The sequence below is a fragment of the Styela clava genome, chromosome 5, assembly GCF_964204865.1.
Source record: "Styela clava chromosome 5, kaStyClav1.hap1.2, whole genome shotgun sequence".
Classification (NCBI taxonomy): domain Eukaryota; kingdom Metazoa; phylum Chordata; class Ascidiacea; order Stolidobranchia; family Styelidae; genus Styela; species Styela clava.
This window is the reverse complement of record NC_135254.1, coordinates 1,657,396-1,683,624: the sequence shown is the minus strand read 5'-3', so window position 1 is coordinate 1,683,624 and position 26,229 is coordinate 1,657,396. Positions and strand designations below refer to the sequence as shown.

At 36.8% G+C, this 26,229-nt stretch overlaps 3 protein-coding genes across 4 annotated transcripts in view; 1 reads left to right on the top strand and 2 right to left on the bottom strand.

Moving 5' to 3' along the window:
• Nucleotides 1-234: 234 nt before the first annotated feature.
• On the top strand, nt 235-22,421 carry LOC120344845 (syntaxin-6-like). The gene is made up of 7 exons (XM_039414161.2): nt 235-441; nt 1,769-1,938; nt 13,962-14,119; nt 15,849-15,986; nt 16,978-17,051; nt 17,565-17,692; nt 18,720-22,421. The coding sequence occupies exons 1-7, from the start codon at nt 407-409 to the stop codon at nt 18,794-18,796; spliced, it is 780 nt and encodes a 259-aa protein (XP_039270095.2). The 5' UTR covers nt 235-406; the 3' UTR covers nt 18,797-22,421.
• On the bottom strand, nt 5,274-8,296 carry LOC120346197 (52 kDa repressor of the inhibitor of the protein kinase-like). The gene is made up of 3 exons (XM_039415875.2): nt 6,341-8,296; nt 6,057-6,256; nt 5,274-5,977 (listed from the first exon to the last, which is right to left on the bottom strand). Exon 1 carries the CDS (start codon nt 8,289-8,291, stop codon nt 6,447-6,449), a length of 1,845 nt encoding a protein of 614 aa, XP_039271809.2. The 5' UTR covers nt 8,292-8,296; the 3' UTR covers nt 5,274-5,977; nt 6,057-6,256; nt 6,341-6,446.
• A 1,664-nt stretch (nt 22,422-24,085) lies between the features above and the next one.
• Nucleotides 24,086-26,229, bottom strand: part of LOC120343897 (uncharacterized) — a 31,296-nt gene continuing 29,152 nt past the window's right edge. For both annotated transcript variants that reach the window (XM_078112818.1, XM_078112819.1), the window contains exon 23: nt 24,086-25,888. In XM_078112818.1, coding sequence (XP_077968944.1) covers nt 25,875-25,888 — 14 coding nt within the window. In that variant the 3' untranslated portion in view covers nt 24,086-25,874. The remainder of the gene's footprint in view (nt 25,889-26,229) is intronic.

The window sequence follows — 26,229 nt, the reverse complement described above, 5'->3', positions numbered from 1 at the left end:
AAGCACTGTTGAGTCCTATTGCGACTCATCGGGGCCCCCAGTTTGAACAGTGAAAGAGGGGTAAATTTAACTTTTTTAATTTGCCAATGGGTAAGCAATAGAAGACTGAAAAAATGATATCTTATGCTTGGTATCTTTTTCTCATTTGGCATCCAATTTATTACACCCTCGTTTGCTTTTTTGACCTGAAATTTAGAAACCTTTCTTTAAATTTTTACTACACTTCACAGGTTTTAATTAAGTCTTACTAAAGCAACGTCTAATTTTTAACAACCATAATTTTATTGCTGGATTTTATCACCTAACTGCCAATGGAAATAAAAGAAAGGCAATAAAAAGATTTCCTCAGAGGTGAAAGAAAATAGAGAAGTATACAGACATAAGAAACCATTAGTAAACAGGCAAAATGTCTGTGGAGGACCCATTTTTTGTTGTTAAAAGGTGAGTGTATTAATGCTTAGATTTAGTGCCCATACAGAGCCACAGGGCTACGAGAGAAACCTATTTCACGGGCTATTCATTTACCTATTAAAATACTGAATATTTTTTTAATACAAAGCAGGAAAATAAAGTAAATTTAATTTACTCAGGAACATTAATCGGTGTGGTGTGTTTTTTTCATTTTTATAAATTCATTATGGGGCTCCATAAATAATAGTCAAACTATTTGCGGGTTCCATAACACCAAAAGTTTGAGAACCCCTGCTTTAATGAATAGATAGATTGATGCTACCATGACCTGAACCGTGATACGCCGCAATAATGCAGCGGTAGATCTCTTATTGTAACAGCGTGAGGTGAAACCAGTTGAAAAGTATTTCATTTTTACTAACAGTATTTTGTCACAATGCTCTCAAGCTTGACGCCTGTTTTGATAATTTCTCATTTGGTTGATTGATTACGAAATGTATCCATGGACCATTCGTTGTTATTATTGTTCATGCTGTTGCGGTATGAAACGCCTTATGAACTAATGGTCTGATTGCCTTCAAATTTTCAGTGGCGAGAGATTGTATTTTTCGCTAGAAGGCTATTGCTTTTATTTATTTCAATATATTCTATAAATAAATCTTATGAAATTTCTAAATCTAAATCACCCTAAATCTTGCTGTAGTATTATTATATTCATGGGAATACGGTTTTTAATTTGCTAAGCGTGAAGGCTGTCTTGTGCTTCGATTTCGTAAAATCTTGGTATATTTATCGCTATTATCTCTCTGGATAAGAACCAATCCATACATCGCCTCGGTAAATCCCAAGTATCTTATTCAAAATTTTTCAGCAATGAAATTTTTGACTTTATGTCATTCTGAACCAAGGGCCACCTTTTGGTCTGGCTTTCAAAGCTGTATCTGTCTTAGTTTTGTCTGCAGATCTGATTTCTTGAAGCCTTGAAATTTGTTACGATCTTATGTGGTTTACTGCGGCTAACATTTGGGCAGCTATACGAAGTGTTCTGATATTCGTAGGCTCGATGGTGCAGTACATCGTGCTAAGCATTAGGGAAACGCTCGCCATAGCACTTCTGATTACACTGCCTGCTAGAAATATCGCTGGCCACACCACAGGGTGGTTCAAAGAACTGCTTGTTGGTTACGGCTTCCTCTATCATCAAGTCCGAAAACAAATTACCGACTAACTAATCCCATACCCGACATGGACTGGTAACCGTGAGAGGCCGTGGTTCTTGATAGTATTAAGCCGTCGTTTTCTGCTTTCCTTTCTTGATAAATATGTAAAGTGTATTCTAATTTTACTCATTTTTCAGTGAAGTGGAAAAGTCCGTTGAGAACTGTCGCGTAATGCAAGAAAGATGGAGATCTTTATTGACGGATGGAAGTTTACTCAAGCGTGACCAATACGAAAGAATGACGAACGATCTGCGGAACAATGTTCGATCAATCGAGTGGGACTTGGAAGACTTGGACGAAACAATAGATATCCTTTTATTTGTTTATTTATTTTAGGATTTTTTTCAGGGGGGGTAGAAAATTTGAAAAAAAAATTACTGTATTTTTGAAAATAACACTTTTCATCCAGGCTCTAATGAAGCCTGAAGGCCAGCTATTCTCAAACTTTTATTCAATAAAGCAATACAATATGTATAATATCCAATCATATTCAGTTATTTTAATACAATTCTATTAATTTTCGGAGAGCGCTTAACGAATCGCAGTGTCGGACCAGTGTAGAAAACATTTTAGATGTTACGTGTTGTGTATTTTAATGAAGTAGTGGTCGTGTGCAAGGATGGCCATTACCGAATTATTCACTATTTCGAATAACGTCGAAATTATTATTTTCGAATATGAAATTAAAATAATACGGCAAGGCATTTTAAATGCTGGTATTGTTCATGAATTTGAATATTCGAATATTGACTATCATCATCAAAATTATTTGCCAAAAGCGAGAAAAAGTTTAAATGTTTTTCTCTATTAAATCAACTTTTTTTTTTCGGACTTAGACAATTTATTGGATTTTGTAATTTGTAAACAAGCGTTGTATTCATGCGAGGCCCGTGACTCAATACAAATGAATGCGTAAATTAGAAGCCTTGCAAGAGAATGGCGATAGTGCCAATCTCGCGACCGTGTAAATGTGTCGTAACAATACGAGGCGGCGCTCGCACAGAAGATAACAAACAATCGAAGTGCTGATACTATTTCACCGTCATTGCATTACGCGACAAAGCGCCGAAAATCGTTTGAAGATTTCTCTTTAAAACGAAACACTTCGCTGACGGTGAAAAGTCGCTATTATTCGAAAATCAGTCGGCAAGGTATTCGAATACATACGAATATTCGATTCGTTTTGGAAAACCCTGCTCGTTTATCAGGATTTTAAGACTTCATAGACATTATATAATATAGAATAGATCTGAATGGAAACCTTGGGTGTTGTGAACCTCCTGCAATGTTTATTGAAGATTTAAATAACTGTTATCATTGGCTTTTTAAGCCGGATATACTTTACAGTTTAGCCTGTCTAAGTAAACACGTATGTCGTATTCAAGGGTACTTTGGATTGCTATTTATAAACTCATTTATTGGTGGACGTGTTGAGGGCGTGGCATAAAGTATCTGTTGTTTATTTGTATTATAGTTAGGATTGTACTATATAATATGATATTATGGGTAGTGGTCGCTAGAAAAACAGGAAATCGTCAAACAGAGATTTATTTTTACAAAGAATAACTATAATTATTCCATGTATATCCTTATTATTTTGCTCAATTTTGTCAAATTGAATATTTTGCCCAAACTTCCATCAAACATTCTGCAATTATTCCCTGTTTTTCCCGATTAAATCTTTTTCTCAATTTTGTTTAATCGAATATTTCGCTGAAACTTTTATTAAAATGTTTCGCAATTGTTCTCTTGTATTTCCCCAAATTGATCATTTCGCTCAATTTTGTCAAATCGAATATTTTGCCTGAACTTTCATTAAATGTTCCGTAATTATTCCCTGTTTTTCCAGAATTAATTTTTTGCCTAATTTTGTCTAATCGAATAATTCGCCTAAACTTCATTTAACCTTCTACAAGTATTTCATGTATTTTCCGAATTAATTATTTCCTTCAATTTTGTCTAATCGAATATTTACTTTGCCCTCAGGGTAAATTTAGAGATCTATTTTATGCTGAATCAGCATTTTGATTGGATACCATCTGTTGTTTTTTTCTCTGTTTACGCTCAATTAGGATTCATTTTATGCTTCATTGGCTTATTTGTTTTAATACTCTTTCTTTTCTCTTTTTCAAAAAATCCATATTAGGGTCGTGCAACATTTTCTGACGATGGGCCATATAACCAACTTCAGACATCTAGTTAAAATTCTAGCAAAAAATTTAGTTTTTCCATGCAAACAACAATTAAAAATTTCTCACAATGCGAAATTTCGATTTCTTGCATAGTTTGTTAGTATAAGCTCTGACATAAGTTAATCCTTAACTAATGTATTTTTACCCATCTGAGCACCTTTTTAAACTCAAACTGTCAGTTTTGAATTCTATACCTTGTGGGGATGAATCTTAGTGTTCACAGAGGCCACACTAAATGACTCGCGGACTAAATGTATCTTAGTGTGTCAGTGTAACTCTTCCATCAGTACTCTTTCCATTTTTAGTTGAGGGCTCGGTACCCTGCTTTAGGAAAATCTATATAAATATATATATATGTCTTCTAGTGTGTCCGTGGTTGTATATACTCTTTCTATGAGTATTCTTACCAATATTCATTGAGGATTCGTGATCTTGCTTCGATAACACCTGTAAATGTTTCTTAATGAGCCAGTGGCAGTTTGCAACTCTCGTATTAGTAGTGTTCTTACAGTCTTGCTTTGAGTAAATTTATATAAATATCTCTTAGTGTGACAGTGTAACTCTTTTATTAGTAATCTTTCCAATTTTTTGAAGGATCAGGACCTATTTTAATGTGTCAGTGGTTGCATATAACTCCTTTTTCATTATTCTTTTTATTTTTTGAGGGCTCGAACTTTACTTTAAGAACACCCGTTTATTAGCTGTCAGTGTGTTAGGGATAGATTGCAACTCTTTTATTAGTATTCTTTCTATTGTTTTGAGAACCTGAATATCTCTTATTAAGGTATCAGTGGTAGCATGTAACTTTTCTATTAATATTCTTTTCATTTTTAATTGAGAATTCAGAACTCTGATTTGTGAACATCTATCGAAATATCCCTTAGTGTGTTGAAAATCCTGAGCTTCGGAGTTACTAGTGATCTCTTATGTTTCGATTTTCCCATTGGAAAGAGATGATTGATCAGTTTCGTATGTGTCATCGAAACATGTTAAAATTAGAAAATATTGATGTTTCGAAAATCGAAGGGTATTTGCATAACAGTATTTATTTGCACAGATGAGCATTTCTGGCGCTATATTTCACACTTCATTTGATAAATGAGTGTGTTTACTACAATTCATCATTTTTCGAGGGTCGTTGTGCTGTGTTTATTCCGAGCAAGGCTTTCTATCTCATCTCATCAAATAGGAAAATCTGCAATGGCAACATTTTCAGGTTAAATGCTCAAGCCAACCCAACCCTTGTCACTGAATTTCTCCCATTGGGTATTTTGGACTCTCATTTCTCGCTCACCGTACATAAAAAGTACTTTATTTATTCAATCTGTGGCGCCCCTGAAGTATGTGAACCAAGATGGCGAACAACGGAACGTTGTATGCAGGGGCGCAGCCAGGGGGGGGGTTACATGGGTCGTAACCCCCCCGTTTGAAATCGTTTTTTTTATTTATTAGTGTTACGTTTACTTACAATAATTTTGTTCTTTGCGGTTATCACTTTCGCGCAGCGTCCGACTTTCATAATCATGTTTACCATTCGTTATCGCTGCCAGCGGGGGGTTACAGTCACTTGACACAAATAGCAACGGACGTATCACACTATTGCCGTCAAAACTATTCCACAAGCGCGCTCTTGCCTCGCCACATTCAACAATTTCACAAGCGCGCTCTCGCCTCGCCACATTCCACGCATCCATACTTTTAATCACATACGTTATCGGCTTATCGCTAATTACGAATTTTAGTTATGTAGTGCATCTTTAACAAGCGATTGCACCAGGTTCATAAGCGAATAACAAACAAAATGAATTATTGGAAATGTATGGTTTATTAACAAAGGATTGCTAAATGTGGCAGCATCGAAGAAAAAGTGTCATAAAATATTATTCAATTTTCGAAAACAAAGCATTGCAAAATAATGTTCAATTTTCGATAAAAAAAATATTAAAGAATAATGTTCAATCTTCGAGATTTTTGGGTAGCAAACTCGTCCAAGACTCGTTTGGAATCGATTTTAACATCTCGATGGATGGCCATTAACGCAAGTCCGTTCATTCTCTCTTCTTGCATGGTGTTACGCAAATATGTTTTTAGTCTTCGCATCGATGAGAATGATCTTTCCGCCGTAGCTGTTGTCACGGGAAGAGTTGACAGGATCTTTAATATTTAAATATTGAATTATTTTATACGAATTGAATATTTTATATTTTCCAAAAATAACTAAAATATTCCTAACCTGAAGAAGCTTATGAATATTTGGAAAAAAATCGAGCGAAGCGAACTCAAGTGCGGAGAATGCGTTGGCAGGAAGATCATTTACATGTACGTCGGCAAACTTCTGCTGCCACATCGTTATTTCAGCTTCGACTATCGGCCAGGAATCCAGTTCGTCGGAATATGTTTGGAAATGTTCCATCGCGAAAACTGTGTCTGGGTCTGTAATAATAATATGAGAATAATATTAATAATTATATTACATGTTGATGTTTAAATGTTGCAATTGACTCGATAGTAACTTACGTGTTCTCATATGATAAGGGACGATTGAAAAACTTTTTGTTGCTTGTTGGAACGAGTCACCAAATCTAGCATCTAGGCAGTCCACAATAGACCTCAGAAAGGGCTTTTAATTCCGTAGCAGCATAGCGGTTTTCACATCTTCAGTCGCACTCGAGCGCAATCCCCTTGTTGTAGTGGAAATCTCTTCCTTTTCCAGGGTTGTTTCTATATCTTTGAATATTTTTTCAAACTCCCTTTCTGCATTTGCCAGTCGTGATTCCAAACAAATTTTGACGTTTTTTATCATATCAGCGCATTCTTTCAAGTCAATTGTTTTTGATTGTAGGGCGACTGATAAACTATGGGTGAGAGCCAATGTGTGAGCCAGAATGTTTATATTAGAAACAAATTCAATTGTTCTCATTCGCATTTGTAAAGCTTCTGCTTTGTCGGATGATACAGAATCAGATGTTCTTTCAATTTCATTGAGTGCATGTAGAACTGGCGAATACAGCTCGTGAAAAACTGCCACTGCTTCGTGTCGTTGCACCCATCGCGTTTCGCACAACGATTTTAGCCGGGTGTGCCGACTTTGGGGTGTGAGGGCCGTGATAGCATTCGTTAAGCACGCCATTCGCTTTGGACTATTGGAAATGAAAACAATCGCTTCCTTCATGACACGGAGGGATTTTTGTATAGAAAAAACTTGACAAGCCTGTCCAATGACGAGGTTTAGGCAATGTGATCTACAATGGGTAAATAACGCCTTGGGGTATTGTTCTTTAATCCAAGCTTGTACACCGCGGAAACTCCCTGACATATTTGCGGCGCCGTCGTACCCTTGGCCACGCAATTGGTTCAACTCCAATCCCCATTCAGCCAAAGTTTTCAACAACAGGTTCGCCAGATATTCTCCTGTCAAGGATTTAGCCTCGACAAAACCGAGAAAATCCTCGCGCAGTTCGTACTTTCCTTCGAAAGGCTTGTGTACATATCGCACACAAATCGAAAATTGTTCACAGTTTGAAACATCACTGGTTTCATCAGCTAGCACAGAAAAATAGCCGGATTCTGATATTCTTTGCACCAAAGCCTTTCGAACAAATCCCCCGCAGAGTTGCACGATTTCATTTTGTGTGCTCCAGCTAGTATATTGCGCGTTTATTCCAGAGCTAAGAATAAATCTGCGCAAATCTTCGTCGCCAGATTGAATTCGGAATCGGACCAGAGCACGGAAATTTCCTTCATTCTCGTTCGTTTCGAAGTCTTCGGGTTGGTCAATTTTCCCAAAATCTCTGTGCCCACGAAAGGAAAGCATTTGTCGGCCACACAATTTTACTATGTTGATCAACGACAACATTCCCTTTCTATTTTCATGCGCTCGATTTGCTCTATTCTGTGACATTTGCTCCACAACATTTCCACGCGATGATCTTTGTATTTGTATGAAATTTTCGGCTTTCGTGTGTGCGAGCTGGTGATACTCCTTTGTGGCATGCGCTGCTAAAATAGAGGTAGCATCTTTGTAATTGTTCATAGGCTTTTTAACAAGCACCTGCAGCTGAACACCACTCACTCTTTCGGGGGCAAATATCCTGCATGATTTGCAGAATCCACCATTTTGCGATGGGCTATATGCCAACCATTTATAATCATCTAGCCATTTTCTCTGAAATGACACATATCTGACCTTTCCTTTTACTTTCCTCTCAACTCTGGGAAATTTGTATAAAGATTTAGGTTTCCAAGTGTTTGTCAAAAAGTTGTACTTCTGTTGGTCCGAGGGTTTTTCTTTTGAATCGTATGCACCAATGTCCAATTCACTACCTATGACGAAGTCTGGATGAGTCAAGTCTGGATGAATTTCACTAGTAGCACTGGTCGATGAAGTTCCGGGTTCTGTCTGAACTGAAGGGTTTTGCTGAATAAAATAACTTAATAATTTTGCTTGTTTTGCTGGATGTTCACTCATTGTAAATTTTGATCGCAATTGCAATAAATATCGACTGACGAAGACGCTCAATAACGATTGTCGAATCAGCGATTAGAATAAATGCATATTAAAGATTGTCATCCAGCTAAAGCGAGTAGGGATTTTTTTTTCTTGCTTTAAAACGGCAAGAACCGAATTTAACCCTGTCTGCGAAAAGCAGTTACATGCGTTGTTTTTCAGTTTTTTTTAATTAACTGGTAACAATATGTTAATAAATCACCGCTGAGAGTGAAGAAGCGCTATGCGCAGAATGCAGCTATCATGGGCGCGGGATTTCAAATAGGTCACTACAATAAATAAATAAATTAGGGTTTATTACCAGTTAATTGCAACAAGCAAGATTTCTACATTGAAAGACGTTCTCAATTAGTACGACAAATGAGCTTGTTTTTAAACGATCGATCGTTTTATGAAGTTATAAATACGGGAACATCAAATATATTTATTTTGGAAATGGATTGATATTTCGTGACGCACTCAAAAATAGTTTATGAACCATTGGCATTTGGCAAATATCATGAATTTATGCTATTTCTTCATGTTTCATGATTGCTGATATTTCATTCTATTCTCATTTTACATTTTTTGCGTTATTTCAATTAAAATCATGTGTGGCATTTTATTTAACCGTTGACAATGGGGTAATAATCGGCGATTACCAAAAGGTTGAAATGGGACATCCCAAAACAAAATAAACTAATTGACGCCTGTCAAGGGGGGGGCGGGGCCGGGCGACAAAGAGCCACATGTGTCGGTGTTTCTCTATCATCGGCAATTTCGGCATCACTTTGAAACTCGAAAACGCAAGGACACCCCGCGGAGTGAAGACTTGCGCATAGGGTAATATTTGAATTACGATTGCTGAATAAGCGAAAAAAACAAATGCTTATTTTCTTGCTTGAAACAACGATAAACTAGTTTAACCCTGTTGCCAAAAACAATAGCATGCATTATTAACAAACTGGTAATTTATGTTAATAAATCGCCGCTAAAAGTAGAGAAGCGTTATGTGCAGATATCACGGGAATTTAAATTCACGACGAATTCACTCTCAGTAATATAGTTACGGGCGTAGTGAGAGAAGGGTCGGCGATTGCTGAGAGTAGCACATGCAAAAAAAAAAGCTAATGAGACACAGCGCCGCACATGTTGTTTTGCCATCATCGGAACATCTTTTTAAAGACCTATAAACGCGTTTTTATTTCACCGTAACCCCCCCCTTGAAAAAATCCTGGCTGCGCCCCTGGTTGTATGTGTACCAGGTTAGGATTAGGCCATAATATTATTCCAATTTTCCTTATTTTCAGTTCCATTGCATGTTTGGGGACTAGCCAAGTGACTCCCGTAGTGTTTGTAACTGAAATTATAGCCTAACTCCAACCTGGTACACAGACAACGTTCCGGTGTCCGCCATCTTGGTTCGCATACTTCGGGAGCACTCAATCTTTAATGGACTCTTAGCTAGTGTTATACACAAGTCGCTCTCCCACTTTATGTACAGGTAATTAAGTAGTTTATAATGTGTGCATAAATAAGTATTGTAGTAACAATGAGAACTAGGAAATATTAATAAAACTATAGCAAATACAAAGTAAAATTCCTTGAGGGGTAGGAATTTTGCCGTGTTTTTTTTTTGGGGGGGGGAGGGGATTTTGCAATAGACCATCAATTTTCAGTTGTGTGTATTAGCTGGTTTGTTTGGTGTTCATAATGTCTTAAAATTTTTAAAATTGCAAAGGGAATTTAGCAAAACAAATATCTGACTCACTATTCCTATACTTTGCATGGATTGGTAGTTTGACTCGTTACCAGTTAATGTTCATGAAAAAAAATAATGTCGATACGACTGATTCATTTGATTCGTCAATAAGTTTAGGAAATTCAAGTGAGACGTTTGTTTTGACAATTCATAGTTTAGATCATTAGGTGTCAAACTTTTTTATCCTCGTCCTCTTTTTAGAATTTGTCAAGTCTCGCGCCCCACCTCAAAAATAACTAGACAAGTAACGGATAGTAAGGTGAAAATATGTTGATAAAATGTGCATTGAACATAAATACCCAAAGTAAAGAAATGTAAATATCCAAAATAAGGCAGGCAAAATCAAATCTAACTACCGTGATATTTTTTTATTTTGAATTATCTTCACACCCCCTCAATAAAATTATCTACGCTCCCCTAGTGGGCCGCGCCCCACCGTTTCAGGAACCACTGATTTAGATATTTTATAGGGTGCTCCCGAAGTATGCGAACCAAGATGGCGGACATCGGAACGTAACATGGGTAACAGGTAGAGCTCGACCGATATATCGGCCAACCGATATATCGGGCCGATATTGCGTGTTTGCCGATATATCATATCGGCCCAACCGGCCGATATATCTGGCCGATATATATCAGTGTTAGTCGCTTTTCCACGTTCTAATAAATGAGTATTTTTCCCCCTTTCAGTGAACAGAGTTCTCTTCCATATTTCTCTCTTTTTTATCTCTTCGTGCGGCGCAAAATCCTCGCCTTCGAATATCTTGCGTCCCCACTAGGCATGCACGTAATCGACAAAAATCAATTCTGTAATTACGGCAAAATTGATTACGTAATGACCCCGTAATTGCGATATTTTTTCACACATTTAAACCTATCATAAAAACCATTTGAATCCACTTCTTTTCCGAACGGGACATCGTAATTGGTTTTCATATTACCGACAGTACTACACGCCGGCGACAGATGTTAAAGACAAATACCAAGGAGTGAATCCAAATTAAATTTATTCTGATTTTTATCTTTTGTGTTGGCTGTGATATCAACTTCGCAAATTAACCGTTCCAATTTTATGCGATCAATTTTATCATTACCGACACTGGTATACGGGTATTTATGAAACGATAGTTGCCTTTTTTAAAATCGACTTTCGCATTGAATAAAAATTTCGGGTTATTAATCAACGACAAGCAGATTCTCTCGTTTGATTATACCTGCGCTTGCCTCGCGACGAAGACTTGTTATTGCTCCGTTTTTACATTATCCGACTTTGCTACCTAGTTAGCATTTTATAATAATTATTGATGCTGAATTATTGACGATATTGCGATTACCAAGCTTCATTTTATATCAAATCATTTCGCGGCCTAAATGTTATAACGTTATTTGCGATAAATTTAGATCAAATATTAATTATTTAGCCGGCGATAAATTCTTACTCGTAACTCGTTGTAAATTAATGCTAATAAATTCTATTTTGTTTTTTAATGCGCTGTGATTTGTATTAATAAAAGTGATTGAGTCGGAAAAGAAAGTAGCCTAGCCGTCTCTCCTTTTGAGCGCTTATAGCGGCGGTAAAATTCGTTTCATGTCTGTTTCACGGAGAGAAAGAAAAATACGCTTTCCGGAATTACAATCAACTATCACACATTCTTATTTATCATCATCAGCGCCGAATAGAAAAGATACCAAATCTGGAAGACAAAAAACGGACTGTCGGTGTTAATTGCGTTACGGTGATAACGCTTATAATAATATCGTTTTGACCGTGAAACCAAACGCTCAAACGGGGTGGCAACGCGTCATGCCGGCTCAAAACGGCTGCGAATACCGGAACTCTAACTTCCTCTACTTGTTAAACTTTCATTTTTTACAATCGACGGAATTGACTGCTTGGAAGGAGCACGTTTCAAACGCGAAAGCGCTCGACCAATAATTACGGCTTTACGTAATTTGTAACTTCCCTTCCGTAACTAGAAATAATTCCGTAAATCCGTAAATTACGTGCAAGCCTACTCCCACCTACTACTGTATGTATCAAAATGGACGTGTTCTTATTATTTGCTGTGAAACTTTTATTAATGATGCAAGCACTGTGTAGGACTGCTTTATTTTTCAACATAAACTTTTTGTTGACTGAAACTGAATGTTTCTTTCTATTTGTATTTACTGCGGATTCAGGTTGTAGATATCGGTATGTCGATATCGGTTATCGGTCACTAGTTGGCCGATATATCGTTATCGGTATCGGTGCCAAAAAGTGATATCGGTCGAGCTCTAGTAACAGGTTAGGGTTAGGCGATAATTTTTTTCCAATTTTCCTTATTTTAGTCCTATTATCAGTTCGAAGACTAGCCAAGAGCCTCCCGTAGTATTTATACCTTAAATTATGACCTAACCCTAACCTAATACACATATTACATTCCGATGTCCGCCATCTTGGTTCGCATACTTCGGGAGCCCCTTTCATCGTCTAAAAACAAATTTGAATTTTGTATGTAATTGTCAGACATTTTCACAGCATACTCAATGAGCAGGGAGGGTTGCAAAAAATGCTTTGTTTGGTCGGCCCATCGCGCTTACGAGGTGCAAAGGTGTGATGTTTAACACAAAATAATATTTTAAGCAACATGTATAAAGGCCGAACAAGGCTTGACCCTATATGTACATACACCCAGTAGGCTCGTGTTCATTCGTAATATGATCCCTCCCTGACTTGTTTGTTTAATGTTTTTCTAATTTTAGCTATGCCCAGGATGTCTCATTTTTCATGTTTTGTGAGTCAGGTAGTCTGTTACTTTAAATTGATACCGGAACTTTTACTGTCGCTGCGAAGAGAAGAATTTTGGCCATTTTATTTGAGTTTTGATTGTCAAATAATAAAATGATGGTAGGCTATTGTATAAATATAAAATTGTCCATGTTTAACAGAAAACACACAATAATCGGCGCTCCAGAAGTATGTGCACCAATATGGAGGCAACTAATTTTGTTCGTCTACTTTACATCAAGTTGTGTAAAGGGACTGAAACCTATGGGCAGCGGGTATATTCACTTGGCTAACACAGATAGTCTCGGATAGTCTTAATAGAACTAAAATAAGAAAGGGTGGAGAAATAAAATTATGGCCTAACCCTAACACACACTACGGGAGTACGCAAAAAGGAGTATATTCTGAATTGTGCTATCTTTAGTAAAGAACAGACAGAAGTCGATATATATATATATCTTCAAATAAGTTGATTTTTTGGCGCTAACTTGGTACGAATACTACAGGAGCGCTGATTAAATAGCCATTCTAATTGCTTCCTGAGATGATATTCGTGAATATGGAATATCTAATATATATTTCAAAAGTATACCAACGCTCCTATACACATTTTAAAATTGGCCATGTGTATTTCTAAGAATAAGCCTGATGCTTGGTCAATGCCTAACAAATGGCCTGAAGTATTCTACTCATTTGCCGTCAATTTTTGATAAATGACCTGACACAGGTCAAGTGGTGTCAGAAACACAAGTGTTAAACAAGCACCTCTGAGTGATCAATAGGATTTTTGTAAAAGTTTGTTAAAATTAAGGTCTCAGCTCTTAACGGAAAGTGTTGCGGATATAAGTGTTGTGTTAACGAATATAAGAGTTGCGAGTTTGCTCAAAGCAAGGTCCCGATCCACCAACTAAAAGTGGAAAAAGTACTAAAAATATTCACAAGCCACCATTTTAATCCTATTTTTTACATTTTTACAATTCTGGGGAGGACTGAAATTCTTTTGGTTAGAGATAACTAGATGAGAGTTTAGTTTCAATGTTTGTAAAAAAATAACCCACAGATGTTTATTGTAACTTTTTTGACTCCTTCCAACACATTTATCCTTGACTCCTATCATCACGAATCGTTGAAGCAAATCCACGAAAGTTTAAAATCACTCATGCGGAACTAAAAGAACGTAAATCTTTTATCACAACGACACGAAAGATTATTCATGGAATGAGAGATGAGTTGACTAGTCCTGAAGTAAAAGCCAAATTGGAAGACTTATCTAGGAAAGTGAGTTTTCTTTAGCTTAACCCTTTCCATGCGATTTTTATTAAATAATCGTATTTGCTACTCCGATTTTATGCATTTGTACCCCCACAACTAATCGATCGACTAACGAAAAACTAATGATCCTCTGCTGCCCACTGACGGCTCGTTGGAAAGCTTATTTAAAGAGCTTGCAATTGGCGATTAAAAAAAAAAGTTTTTTCAAAAGTGGTGGTCTGAGTCGCAAACCGGATAGAAAAAAGGCATTTTTTTTCTTGGGAGTTGAAACTTCAAACCGTGATAAAAAATAGAAATATTCGCTAAATCCTTTACTGTTACTGCTTCGTGGTTGGCAAACAATAGCATAATATTGCTGTAGCAATTTCGTGATCCAACTCAAAATACTTTGGTAGATGGAAGGGATAATATGTCTTCTATTACCACCCAAAAAACACCGAAATTTGCATAAATTTCAAAAACACTCCCTCGTTCCGCCGCAAATAAAATTCCCGTCGTAAACGGTAGCGAGATTTACCGTCGCTTATGTTATCAATAAACTAAAACCCGGTAAAACTAGACCAACAGTTTGCGACCGATTGCTAAATAAAACAGTGGAGTACATCAACGTACCCGCCGCAATCTAGCGACTTTTGTCGTGGGTACGTATACGTGTCCACCGCACGGAAAGGGTTAATACAGGCCTACTTTTTTGTCGGTGGACCAATTCAGACTTTTAGCCTCACAAAAAGTTTTCGTATGTACTCAACGAATTAAGAGCAACCACTATGAGGAATTATTACTATGTTATGTTTTGCAACCAAATGTCATGAAAGCCTGCTGCAATGAAATACATACTACCAGAGTCAGAGTTATCTTATTTGTCACTTCAATTAAAAAAGAAAACATTCAATATTAAAGTGTATGTAATCAGTATAGTAATAAAATGACGGAAAGTACAGATTGCTCCGTCATCCAGTTTACAACACCTTTTGATAAATGCCTTGACTGAGGCAAAAAAGGTAATAAATAAGTGTTGTACCTATAGAAAACAAAAGAGCTATGTTCAAATATGACACATTGTGGACATGGAGGGCATGCAAAATATTCTATCAACAATTATCCGAGAATCATACGCGGTACGGTAACTTATCAGTACTGACCTGTCTGCCTGATATTCAATCGCGAAACCGTGTTACCGTGAGTAAGAATTAATATAGCGACATTTTGAATGAAATATCGGATCACATAGGGTTCATAGAAAATTTGGGAATAAATAAAAGTAATAGCCTTCTAGGGAAAAACACAATCTTTAATAACCACTGAAAATTTCAAGGCAATGTAATCACGGCGGAAAGCAATTTTTTTATAACGATAGGAAGTAACGCAAAGAACAACAACATAACGATCTTCCTCATGTTCAATATTTTACTCGTCAAAGAATATAAAAAAAATTGTCAAAAAAAAAATATCTTGACTCAATAGTGACACCATGTGTTCCATCACTAATTAATTAATAACTTGGTAAATATATGACATAAATAATCCAAATTCAATAGGCTCCTGGTCCGAGATATGATGAACATACATGCAAAATTTGTAGCAGATTCACACTCGCGTTCGTGAGATATCGCGTGTATCTAACAGACAAACAAACAAATACCTATCAACATAGTTGAAGTAAAAAGTAAACACGATACATAGGTCCACTCTGTGTCCAGTAATAATCCTTAAGCTATTTTGATATTCTTCACAGAGTCTCCTGAGGAACGGAATCCACAGAAATGCGGGATATGGAAGCCATAACGGTGGAGGTTACGTCAACCAATCCGCAGTGGATATAGAAGGAGACGAAAATGATCGATTTATTCAAGACACTCAACAGCAACAGAGGGTGAGTGCAATAGTTTCAAAAGTGGGGGGGGGGAATACAAAAAGATGTGTTTATTGCATGGGTGGGCAAATTATGGCTCGCTTGATGGATTCCCTCTTGTGTTTGCTGAAATTATGACTTTAGTCTCTATTTTCACTAAAAACATTGACGCAAATAACGTCATAACGAGAATATCGGTCAGAGACCAAAGACTTATCGATTGAAAGTTAGGGGATCCCCCAAAACAGCGCTCTTACTTCATAGTGACACCTTGTGTCCCATCACTCATTAATTAATAACTCGCTAATTATACGACATAATTCATCCAAAATCAATAGGCTTCTGGTCTGAGAAATGATGAATGCACATGCAAAATCTGGAGCAGATTTAATCTCGCTTTCGTGAGATATCGCGTGCATCTAACATACAGACAAATACCTATCAACATAATTACCAATTAAAATCGATAAGTAATGACCCATATTGTTACATTGTGCTTACTATTATATCAAGTTAGCCTGGCTGTTGTAAATAAATGTTTGTTATTCCTAGTTTTCATTCTTATACTGCTTATTTGGGTCTTTATTTCGGATAAGGCTCTATACCAGTGGGGGGGGGGAAAGGTTTTTGGTCCTGGAGCCAGAAACTTTGCCTATCTGAACTGACAGGCCATGTTAGTGTGACATAAAAAGTTGCATTCGATGAACAATAGTTACAGTGTTACAAAAGCAAAAGTGGAAAACAATGAGCCTCGTGCCAAAACTGAATTCTGAACCCTGCAAAAATGATCAAAAACCTTGCTAAAATGTGCAAAAATGATCAATTTTATTTCGATTTTTCTTATTTTCGTTCTATTACGAGTTCGGGGAGTGTCTGTGTTGGCCAAGTGAATATCCCCCTACTCATAGGTATCCGTTCCTTTACACAACTTGAAGTAAAGTATGCGAACAAAATTAGTAACTTCCATATTGGTACGCCAGATTTACCTTCAAATCTTATTTTCTTTTTTTAGTTGCTTATTGAGCAGCAGGACGACCAATTAGACCTTGTTGCAGACAGCGTTGGAGTTTTAAAGAATATGTCAAAGTAAGTAAACCTTGAAGTAAGTGTTTCTTGACCGGGAAGGGAATTCTTCCTAGTGGTATGGATTTGTTGTTTGGGGGGGGGGGGGGGATTTTCATGTTTGGGGGATATTGGAGAAACTCTTTCCCAGGGCATAATTTCCTTTGTTACGCCACAGTAATCTTTTGATTTTGTCATTCTCTCAAAATTTCAGGATGTCATTTTACTATTAGAAAATTTGGTAGCGTAGGAATTAACAACGTTATTGGGCAACAGTACTCATGTGATCATTCAATTCTGGGAGAATTTGCTCTTTCTAACATACATAAACGATGCATTTGAGAAGCCGTATTTGCCCATCGTTTCAATTTCAAAATTTCCCGAGAGAAATACTAACTTAACCATTAACATTGCTGATTTATTTAATCAGCATTTCTACTCAAAGCAACATTCAGGATTTGAGCAATGACAACTTTGCTGCTTCGAAAAACACGGTTCGAAACTTTTCTAACTACTAGAACTAATTTTGTTCTCCAGATCTATCGGAAATGAACTCGATGAACAAGCTGTTATGCTTGAAGGTCTTGGACATGAGATGGAAAACACACAATCTCGAATGGACACGGTTCTGCGGAAAATGGCCAAAGTGACGCACATGTCTAATGGTAAGTTCTTTACATTTCGATCATAAACTTTTTTCCGTGCTGCGGAACGGTTTGAAACTATAATATTCTGTGCTCTTGTAGTATGTGCACCAAGATGGCGCACAACCTGAACATAGTATGTGTACCAGATTAGGATTCAGGTTGTGCGCCATCTCGGTGCACATACTTCAGGGGCGCCTAATTTTTCTGTAAATCGACTGTCCAAAATAAACGCAAATTTTCAGCGGTAAAGTTGTAAGATCTTGTTTATCTTGAGAAATGGTTACCTTCAAATCATGTCAGAGTCGGGGTTATTTTATTTGTCACTTCAATTAAAAAAGAAAACATTCAACAATAAGGCGCTCCGGAAGTATGTATTTCAAGATGACACACAACCTGAACCATAACCTCGCACACATCATATGTTCAGGTTGTGCGCCATCTTGGTACACATACTTCGGAAGCACCAACAATAAAGTGTATGTAATGGTGTTGTGAAGAAAGGATTGCTTCGTCATCTGGTCTACAGCACATTTTGATAAATAATGAAAATAAAAAAAAACAAATAAAAAGAGAAGTAACAATATATCACAATAGAATTGAATAGATTTCCGATTGCTCATTGGCACACTCTAGTGGTGACAGTTTCAAATTGTGACCTCTAATAAAGCGTTATAAGACGATCTACTTTCAAAAGATTCCTATTCAGGCTTTTTGGTCCAGATAAAGACTTAGCCACTGTGATTTCGAATTTCTCAGCCATGTCAAATTTTTCTAGACTTTCTTTCAATCCTAATCAATCAATTTTGGGCGCTCCAGAAGTGTGCGTACCAGTATGAAGGGAATTAATTTTGTTCGCCTACTTTACATCAAGTTGTGTAAAGGGACTGCAACCTATGGGCAGGGGGATATTCACTTGGCTAACACAGTCAGTCTTCGAACTCGTAATATAACTAAAATAATGAAATTTGGAATAAAATTATGATGGAATAAAATTATACTACGGTAGTAACTAAATTTTTCAATCTTAAAACCCTCTTTTTTTCAGATCGACGACAATGGTGTGCAATCGGTGTTCTTGGAGGATCAATGTTCATTGTTTTCTTGCTTTTCTTTCTGATTTGACGAATTTGCTACAGCGAAAAAAAACTGACAAAAAAATGAACAGCGCCCTCCTCCCCAGAGACTTAAAATTTGCCACGAAGCTTAAAACTGTGCGAACTGAACAGAAAGTCTCTTTGCTATTTCTTGCCAAATACGTAAATCGGGGCCACATAGACTCAAACGCCGCCCTATATAACTCTTGGCATTTCAAATGAATTTTGCCGCTTGTTACTATTGGCGACCATATATTTTTGCCGCCGAAATTTTCAGTTTTTTTATGTGAGACATATTCATTCCAAATTCAATTTTTTATATTATTATTTAAAATAGTTAAATGAAATTTTACATTTTTGTGTGGCCATTCAGATCAAGACTGGAAATAATTCAAGTTATCTTGTCAAGGAAACTAGACCATTTATTTATGCCTTTCTCTCTGAACAAGGGTCTATAGCAGGCCTCCCCAAACTGGGGGGTCGCGACCCCGCAGGTGAGGGAGGGGGCAACAGACTCTAGGGATTGCAAAGAGTACACCAATTTCACACGTTTTTTGGGGGTTTTTAGTAATTTTTTCTTTCATTTCCAGTTTTTCCGTTTGCTCACCCCTTGAGTAGGCAATGCAGGGCCTCAAGGTTTTCAATTTTTTCTAGAATAATAATTCCTTGCGTATCGTTACTTATTAGTAGCCTGGTTTAAAGAACACAGCGTCCTAATAGCCGGTGCCAGAATGACGGCACAAATAATCCAATTCCAAAAATAAAGGAACCTCAACTAGAGGAAGTCTTGTTGTTTTTGCGGAGGTTAGAGTAAAAATCTGGGGTTCCCGAAGTATGCGAACCAAGATGGCGGACATCGGAATGTAATATGTGTACTAGGTTAGGGTTAGGCCATAATTTTAGGTATAAATACTACGGGAGGCTCTTGGCTAGTCTTCGAACTGATAATAGGACTAAAATAGGAAAATTGGAAAAAAATTATCGCCTAACCCTAACCTGTTACCCATGTTACGTTCCGATGTCCGCCATCTTGGTTCGCATACTTCGGGAGCACCAAAAATCTCAGCTTGCTCAGAGCGAAAGGCAATAAAGACATGGTATAAACAACACATAGCGCCAAATTGGCGGCACAAATAGTCCAATTCCGGACAAAATCTTCATTTTTTTATTCTCGTTGCAATTGTAGTTGTCAGCATATTATTGTGTGTGCTTTTATGATGTCATAATATTTTTGTTTTTAGTTCCATTGTTTTTTTTTTTGTGTTATTTGTGTAGATAATTTTAGTCCGGTTTTACAATAATCGACCATTGAAGTGTGTATGGTCGGAATATTCTTATTCTAATTGCAAAGTATCACTGCTGCCAAGTCACACTTTGTTAATTATAATTTCGGCAAATATATTAATACAATATATGAAGGACTTCATACAGTCCTAAAAATTTTCAAATTGCCAATATTTGAGGGCCCTTACAGATGAATGAAATAAAAAACCTGGATAAACACTAGTTAAAATAAAACCAACCTGATATAAGTCCTTTGAGTAATAAACTAGAAAAACATTCAGTCAATCAAGCATGTCAAACTATCCCAGTCACATAACTAATCCTGATTTCTTCTTTGAAATATATAAAATTGAAATTTTTGCTCACGAGACGACAGAGATTTTTATATCATCCGAATTTTTTGTGAAATTTGCCCTATTTTCAAAAAAAAAATGAAAATCAGTGTTTTCGGGAGGAAAAATAGAATTTTTATGTATTTGCGACATTTTGAATTGAATTGAATTTTTTCTAATTATTGATTTTTTAAAGAGGAAGCTCAACTTCATTAATATAATGATTTCAAATTTCTTTAAAACTCCCAATTATTTCCAACTAGCGTACTGAGGCAAATATTTTTTAAGGAAAACATATTCAAAATTTTTTGCAAGCTGTTGCTTCGTTAATAGAGAGAGAGAATAAATTAATTCAGTGGAAGTCCAATACCCAACATGGACTGGTAACCGTATGAGAGTATAGTTCGCCATATGATTAAGCTGTCTTATCAGCTTTCCTCTCCCCTGGAATAATAATAACTGTAATAAGCTTTTAAAATTATCAATCCTACGCATCTGAAATGAGTATCTGGATATTCACTATCATGTTGACATGGACCGGTAATCTGACTAGAAAACTTAGTTCGTCATATGAATAAGCCATTGTATCTGCTTTCGCCTCCCCGGGATAAATATAGATACTGTTACTCCCGAAGGATGCGAACCAAGATGGTGGACACCGGAACGCAGTATGTGTACCAGCTTAGGGTTAGGCCATAATTTCAGGTACAAATACTACCAGAGTCACTTGGCTAGTCCTCGAACTCGTAATAGAAAATAATTGTAAAATAAGAAAAATTATGACCTAAGCTGGTACACATACTACGTTCCCGTGATTGCCAGCTTGGTTCACATACTTCGGGAGTATCATTTTTTAAATGAGTTTTCTCCACCATTAAGTTTATGTATTTGAAGTTCATAACAGTTCCCACAGAAATGGACTGGTAACTGGATGAGGCGCTGCGACTCACCGTATGATTGAACCATCTCATCCCTTTTGTCTCCCTCGGGTAAATTAGAAAATCCTATTGTATGATAATGCCATCTTATTGGCTTTCCTCTCCACAGTGACACATTTTCCATAATTGTTACTTCACCATTGCACCATTCATATTATTTTTTTCATTTCTTTTATCATGTGAATAGCTTTTTTCTTTCATTTTTCGTTGTTTGTCATGTATATTGTACATGGCCTGTACTAATAGTAATAATCTGAGTTTATAGTAAAATATTAAACAGGAGGACCTAAAAAAAATATTAGTCACTTGGGACATATTCTACACCGGCGGCTCTCGACTGTGGTCTCATGGTGGCCCACAATACTAGGCGCAGAACTGATTTTACTCCTCCTTTTACAAGAAAACTCACCGTTCTTCCTAGTTCCATTGCTTGATAAGGTTATTTCACAGGATGTTTTCACTTTGTTGCGCAATTGAAATCCTCTCCAGATAATTAAAACTGGGTCATTCCAAAGTGTAACTTTTGGGAGTATGTTCTACTTGTTCAAAGCCTTGTCAATAGCGGAAACTTAATGAAATTTTTATTCATTTGACAATTTTTTCTGTACTATATTCAATCTGTCAATTTTTTGTGTTTTCTTTGTTTTTAGTGATTTTCTCTCTCGTTTTCATGTTTTTCTTTTTTTGTCGCATATTTCCATTTTTCCCAATATAAAAGTATAATCACGATGAATGGTTTTATGATCCGCGTTCCCTTTGAAAGACAAAGGCATTTTGCTCTTGGAGTCGATTCACGGTTTTCTAGTTCCGATAATTTATCATTGCAATCTTCGTGTCTAATGCAGGGGCGAATCGAGAGAATTTTTATGACCGTATCAGATAGCGCTTTCTTGAAGGTCTAAAAATCGTTCCAATCTACGAAAAATTGTTATGTATGACACAAAAATGCTTTTTTTTACATTTCGAAAGAGGGGGTTTTGACCCTCACTATTCTCCCCCGTACCCCTCGCTTTGCCCTTGTTCTAGTGTGATATGTTGAATCCTTTTATCCGTTGTTTATATTGAGATGGTACAATAAATATACTGTTGTTCAAGCTTCTATGCTGTATGTTTTAATAATTAGGACAGGGTCATGGATTTTTGTACTGTGTTTTCGGTGCTCCAGAAATATATGCACCAAGATGGCGCACAACCTTAACCCTAACCTGGTACACATACTATGTTCCAAGTTGTGCGCCATCTTGGTGCACATACTTCGCGTTTTCAACCTCAGCAAGGCTGTTATGGGTCGAACTTGCTGAAGGAAAATTCGCGCAGTTTTCTCACATCAAAGTAATTTTGTACGATAAATGTTATATTAAAATAGATACTCCTGAGGTATGGGCACCAAGATGTCGCACAACCTGGTAAACAACCTGAATTCAGGTTGTGCTCCATCTTGGTGCGCATACTTCAGGAGGTCCGATGATTGTTTTATAAAGGTCATTCAATTTTGCGGCCATAATAGTAATAAATGCTTTAGTAATATTCTTGAGGCGAGAGTTTTTCCAAAAAAAATTTTTTTAATTTGGTTATTGTAAAAGGTTTGGAACAGCTGCTTTAGATTTGGTTTTCAACCTTTTTGGTTGAAGCAGATCCCGCATGTAACATTTCAGCAGCTCGAGGAAGAAGTTTGCAATGATAGTTCGAATTGTATAAATGTATGTAAAAGCAAATCTAATACTTGAAGAACAAAATGGCCTTTAAAGTGTACAAAGCAAGTTTGATAATGGTGATAAACCTAATAGGTATTTGATTACCGCATATTAAAATATACACATGTCTTGCTCGATAAATGTAGATTATGCACGAGATGTTCAAGCAGTCAAGTTTATTTTTTCATTCAGGGAACCAAAACTGGTTATCGAGCAAAGGTGAAATCAAAACTTAATATTCTTTTTATTATCGAATTATCCAACAACTACATTAACACGGCACACAGGCGCTCCAGAAGTATGTGTACCAATATGGAGGTAACTAATTTCGTTTGCCTGTTTTACATCAAGTTGGGTAAAGGGACTGAAACCTATTGGCAAGGGGTAAATTCACTTGACTAACAAAACAATAAGGAAAATCGGAATAAAATTATGGCCTAATACAAACCTGTTGCACATACTACGGAGTACTGACACACCCAATACATAACTTTCAAAACACCGAATGTAACGATAGTCTGCTCTGATGAATGCTCGTCGTTTAATGTCTAAAACAAAATACAAAAAGGGGGTCACTGATTATCACAACATTTTAAAAATGTTAACGTAAACCCTTGAACCAAACACGATTTTAAGCATTAGATTCAGGAAATACGTTTGCTTGCTGAAATAATGTTTTCTTGAGTATGGTTTTAGCTTATTCCTTCGCATCACCCCTAACCGAACTACTAGATCCCACTAGTGACAGCCCACAAGTCTTTAACGTCGAGTCGCTGGTCATCAGGGTTTCAACCCGGACAAGATCTCTTTGGTTTGTAACATGCCACACGGAACATATGACCCTATGGAATATTTGGTGCTCCCGAAGTATTCGTACCAAAATGGCGCACAGCCTGAACATAGTATGAGTACCAGGTCAGGATTGTTCAGGTTGTGCGTCATCTTGGTAAGAATACTTTCGGAGCGCCTAATATTTTGCTATATTATTGTTGTTTTAAAAACCTCTTATTTTAAACAAATAATAAACCAACAGACTGTAAAATGTTCGGTAACTCTTCTATCAGTACTCATTTCGATTCGCTTTTATTTGAAGGCTAAAAACCTCCTTTGGACACACATATATACAGTGAAAGCATAACAACTCGCTGCAAAAATTACAATTCTCAAGTTTTCTAAACAATTTTTATTATATAAAATCTTATTATATATTTAATAATACATAAAAACATAACATGTGCTTGTGTAATAAAATAAGTGCATTGCATGCTTTATTACATGGACAGGAAGTCTCAGTACCGGTTCGGTTTCTCTGGCCGAGTTTTCTGACAAGATCGCTGGTTAAGCAACACGGTGCCGGTCAAGTAATATTAAATAAAATTTGTGAGGTGAAAATCTTTTATAAACTTATATACAAAAAAAAGTATAAAAAAAAAACGTTCACTGTATAAGCACAAAATAAATGCAACTTAATTATAAAAATTTGCACTTCGATTCACCGAACGAGAAAACCTCAATGATTCATCAGTTTTATTGGCTTTTCTCGCTCTCTATATGAATCTGAAACCTCATCATGGTGGGTTAACTTTAGTTCAGGGGATGCGCAACATTTTTTTGTCGGTGGGCCATATTACCAACATCAGACATCCAGCTGAGCCACACAAGAAAATTAATTTTTTTACGTATACAACAAAATGAAAAAATTTCACAATGCGAAATTTTCTTCATATAACATTTTTGCGCGGCACTTAAAATTTCAAGTTCTTGCATAATTTATTTTAGACATAAACTGTCAGATTCAGAATTTTATGCTTGATGGGGATAAATCTGAGTTATAACAAGGGCCACACTAAATGGCTCGTTGGGCCGGATCGTGGCTCGTGAGACGCCTGTTGCACACCCCTGCATTAAATCGGGCACTCCAGAAGTGTATGTACTAATATGTGGGTAATTAATTTTGTTCGCCTACTTTACATCAAGTTGTATAAAGGAACTGAAACCTATGGGCAGGGGGTATATTCACTTGGTTAACACGGACAGTCCCCGAACTCGTAAGAGAACTAAATTATTCTCAGTTCAACCGGAAGGATTAGGGAAAATCGGAATAAAATCATGGCCTAACCCTAACCTGGTACATGCATTACAAGAGTAAAGTTATCAAAGTAATAGGAAAAAGTAACAGCATAAAAAGCAATATTACAAAAGCACAATGAAAGTAGAGAAAGCAAGTCTGGGTAACTAGTCCCATTCATATCTGCAGAATCGGTGTTTGGCATGTTACAAATACCCGCTCGAGTCAAAGCCCTATTTTCAGTCTGGAGTAGTTTTATAAAATTCTGCATGTTTGAGAATCAGAGTGGAATTTTTGAATTCACTGGAGTCGAATGTTTGACATGTTTTTATTAATATTAATCAAATTCGTGGTTTAGTGTTTCCTAATTCGGATTGAAAATTTTAAATTTTCCTAAGTTGGGTTTGGATTCTTCAATTTAGTTGAAATTTCAAAATTCAAAAGACAATCCCACTTGGGAAACACAGGTTGCAGTGAACCCTTCGTTCTTAAATATACGTATAAGTCCATGCAACTGAAACAAATAACCGGCTAACTATTCCCATATCTGACATTGACCGGTAACGGAACGCGAGGCCGTTAAATTTGAAATCAGGACAAAGCCGTATTGTCATCTTTCCACTGCCCCAGAAAAAATATGAAAATCCTATTCTGTATCTAAATACTGGATGCTTGACTAGTAATTCTAATTCTATCACAGTGGTAGAGTTCTGTCTTTGAATCGATGGCCATTCTTTCATCATAATCAATGGGTTGAACTTCTGTATGAACTTCTTTAAATCTGCGTCATTCAGTCATCAAGTTCTGAAAAAAAAAAAAAAATTGGGTTTCGAAGATTTTTATATAAACATATACGAAAGGATTTTGGGATCTTCGTCGCCCTAGAGTGGTGCGCGTAACCATTAAGCATTAATCGATTATGACTTTTTCCACCGCCAACGTGTATAGACTGACTATCTATCGCAATCGGCGCAATCTTACGCAATCGGCGCGGCGGTGTGGCTCAACGGGCTAAGTGTAAGGAATACGCTCGCCACCGCACCTCTAATTACTCTGCGTGGGTTCGCAGGTTCGAATCCCATGCAGGGATGATTATGTGCGAGAGGATTGCTGGACTCCTCGCCGTCGTTGGGTGGTTCACGTAA

Bases quoted from the DNA above. Each gene is read 5' to 3' on its own strand.
- LOC120344845 (XM_039414161.2), top strand. From the start codon at position 407: ATGTCTGTGGAGGACCCATTTTTTGTTGTTAAAAG. The intron at 15,987-16,977 runs GTGAGTGCAATA...TTCTTTTTTTAG, and splicing joins ACACTCAACAGCAACAGAGG to TTGCTTATTGAGCAGCAGGA. The intron at 17,052-17,564 runs GTAAGTAAACCT...TTTGTTCTCCAG, and splicing joins GTTTTAAAGAATATGTCAAA to ATCTATCGGAAATGAACTCG.
- LOC120346197 (XM_039415875.2), bottom strand. From the start codon at position 8,291: ATGAGTGAACATCCAGCAAAACAAGCAAAATTATTAAGTTATTTTATT.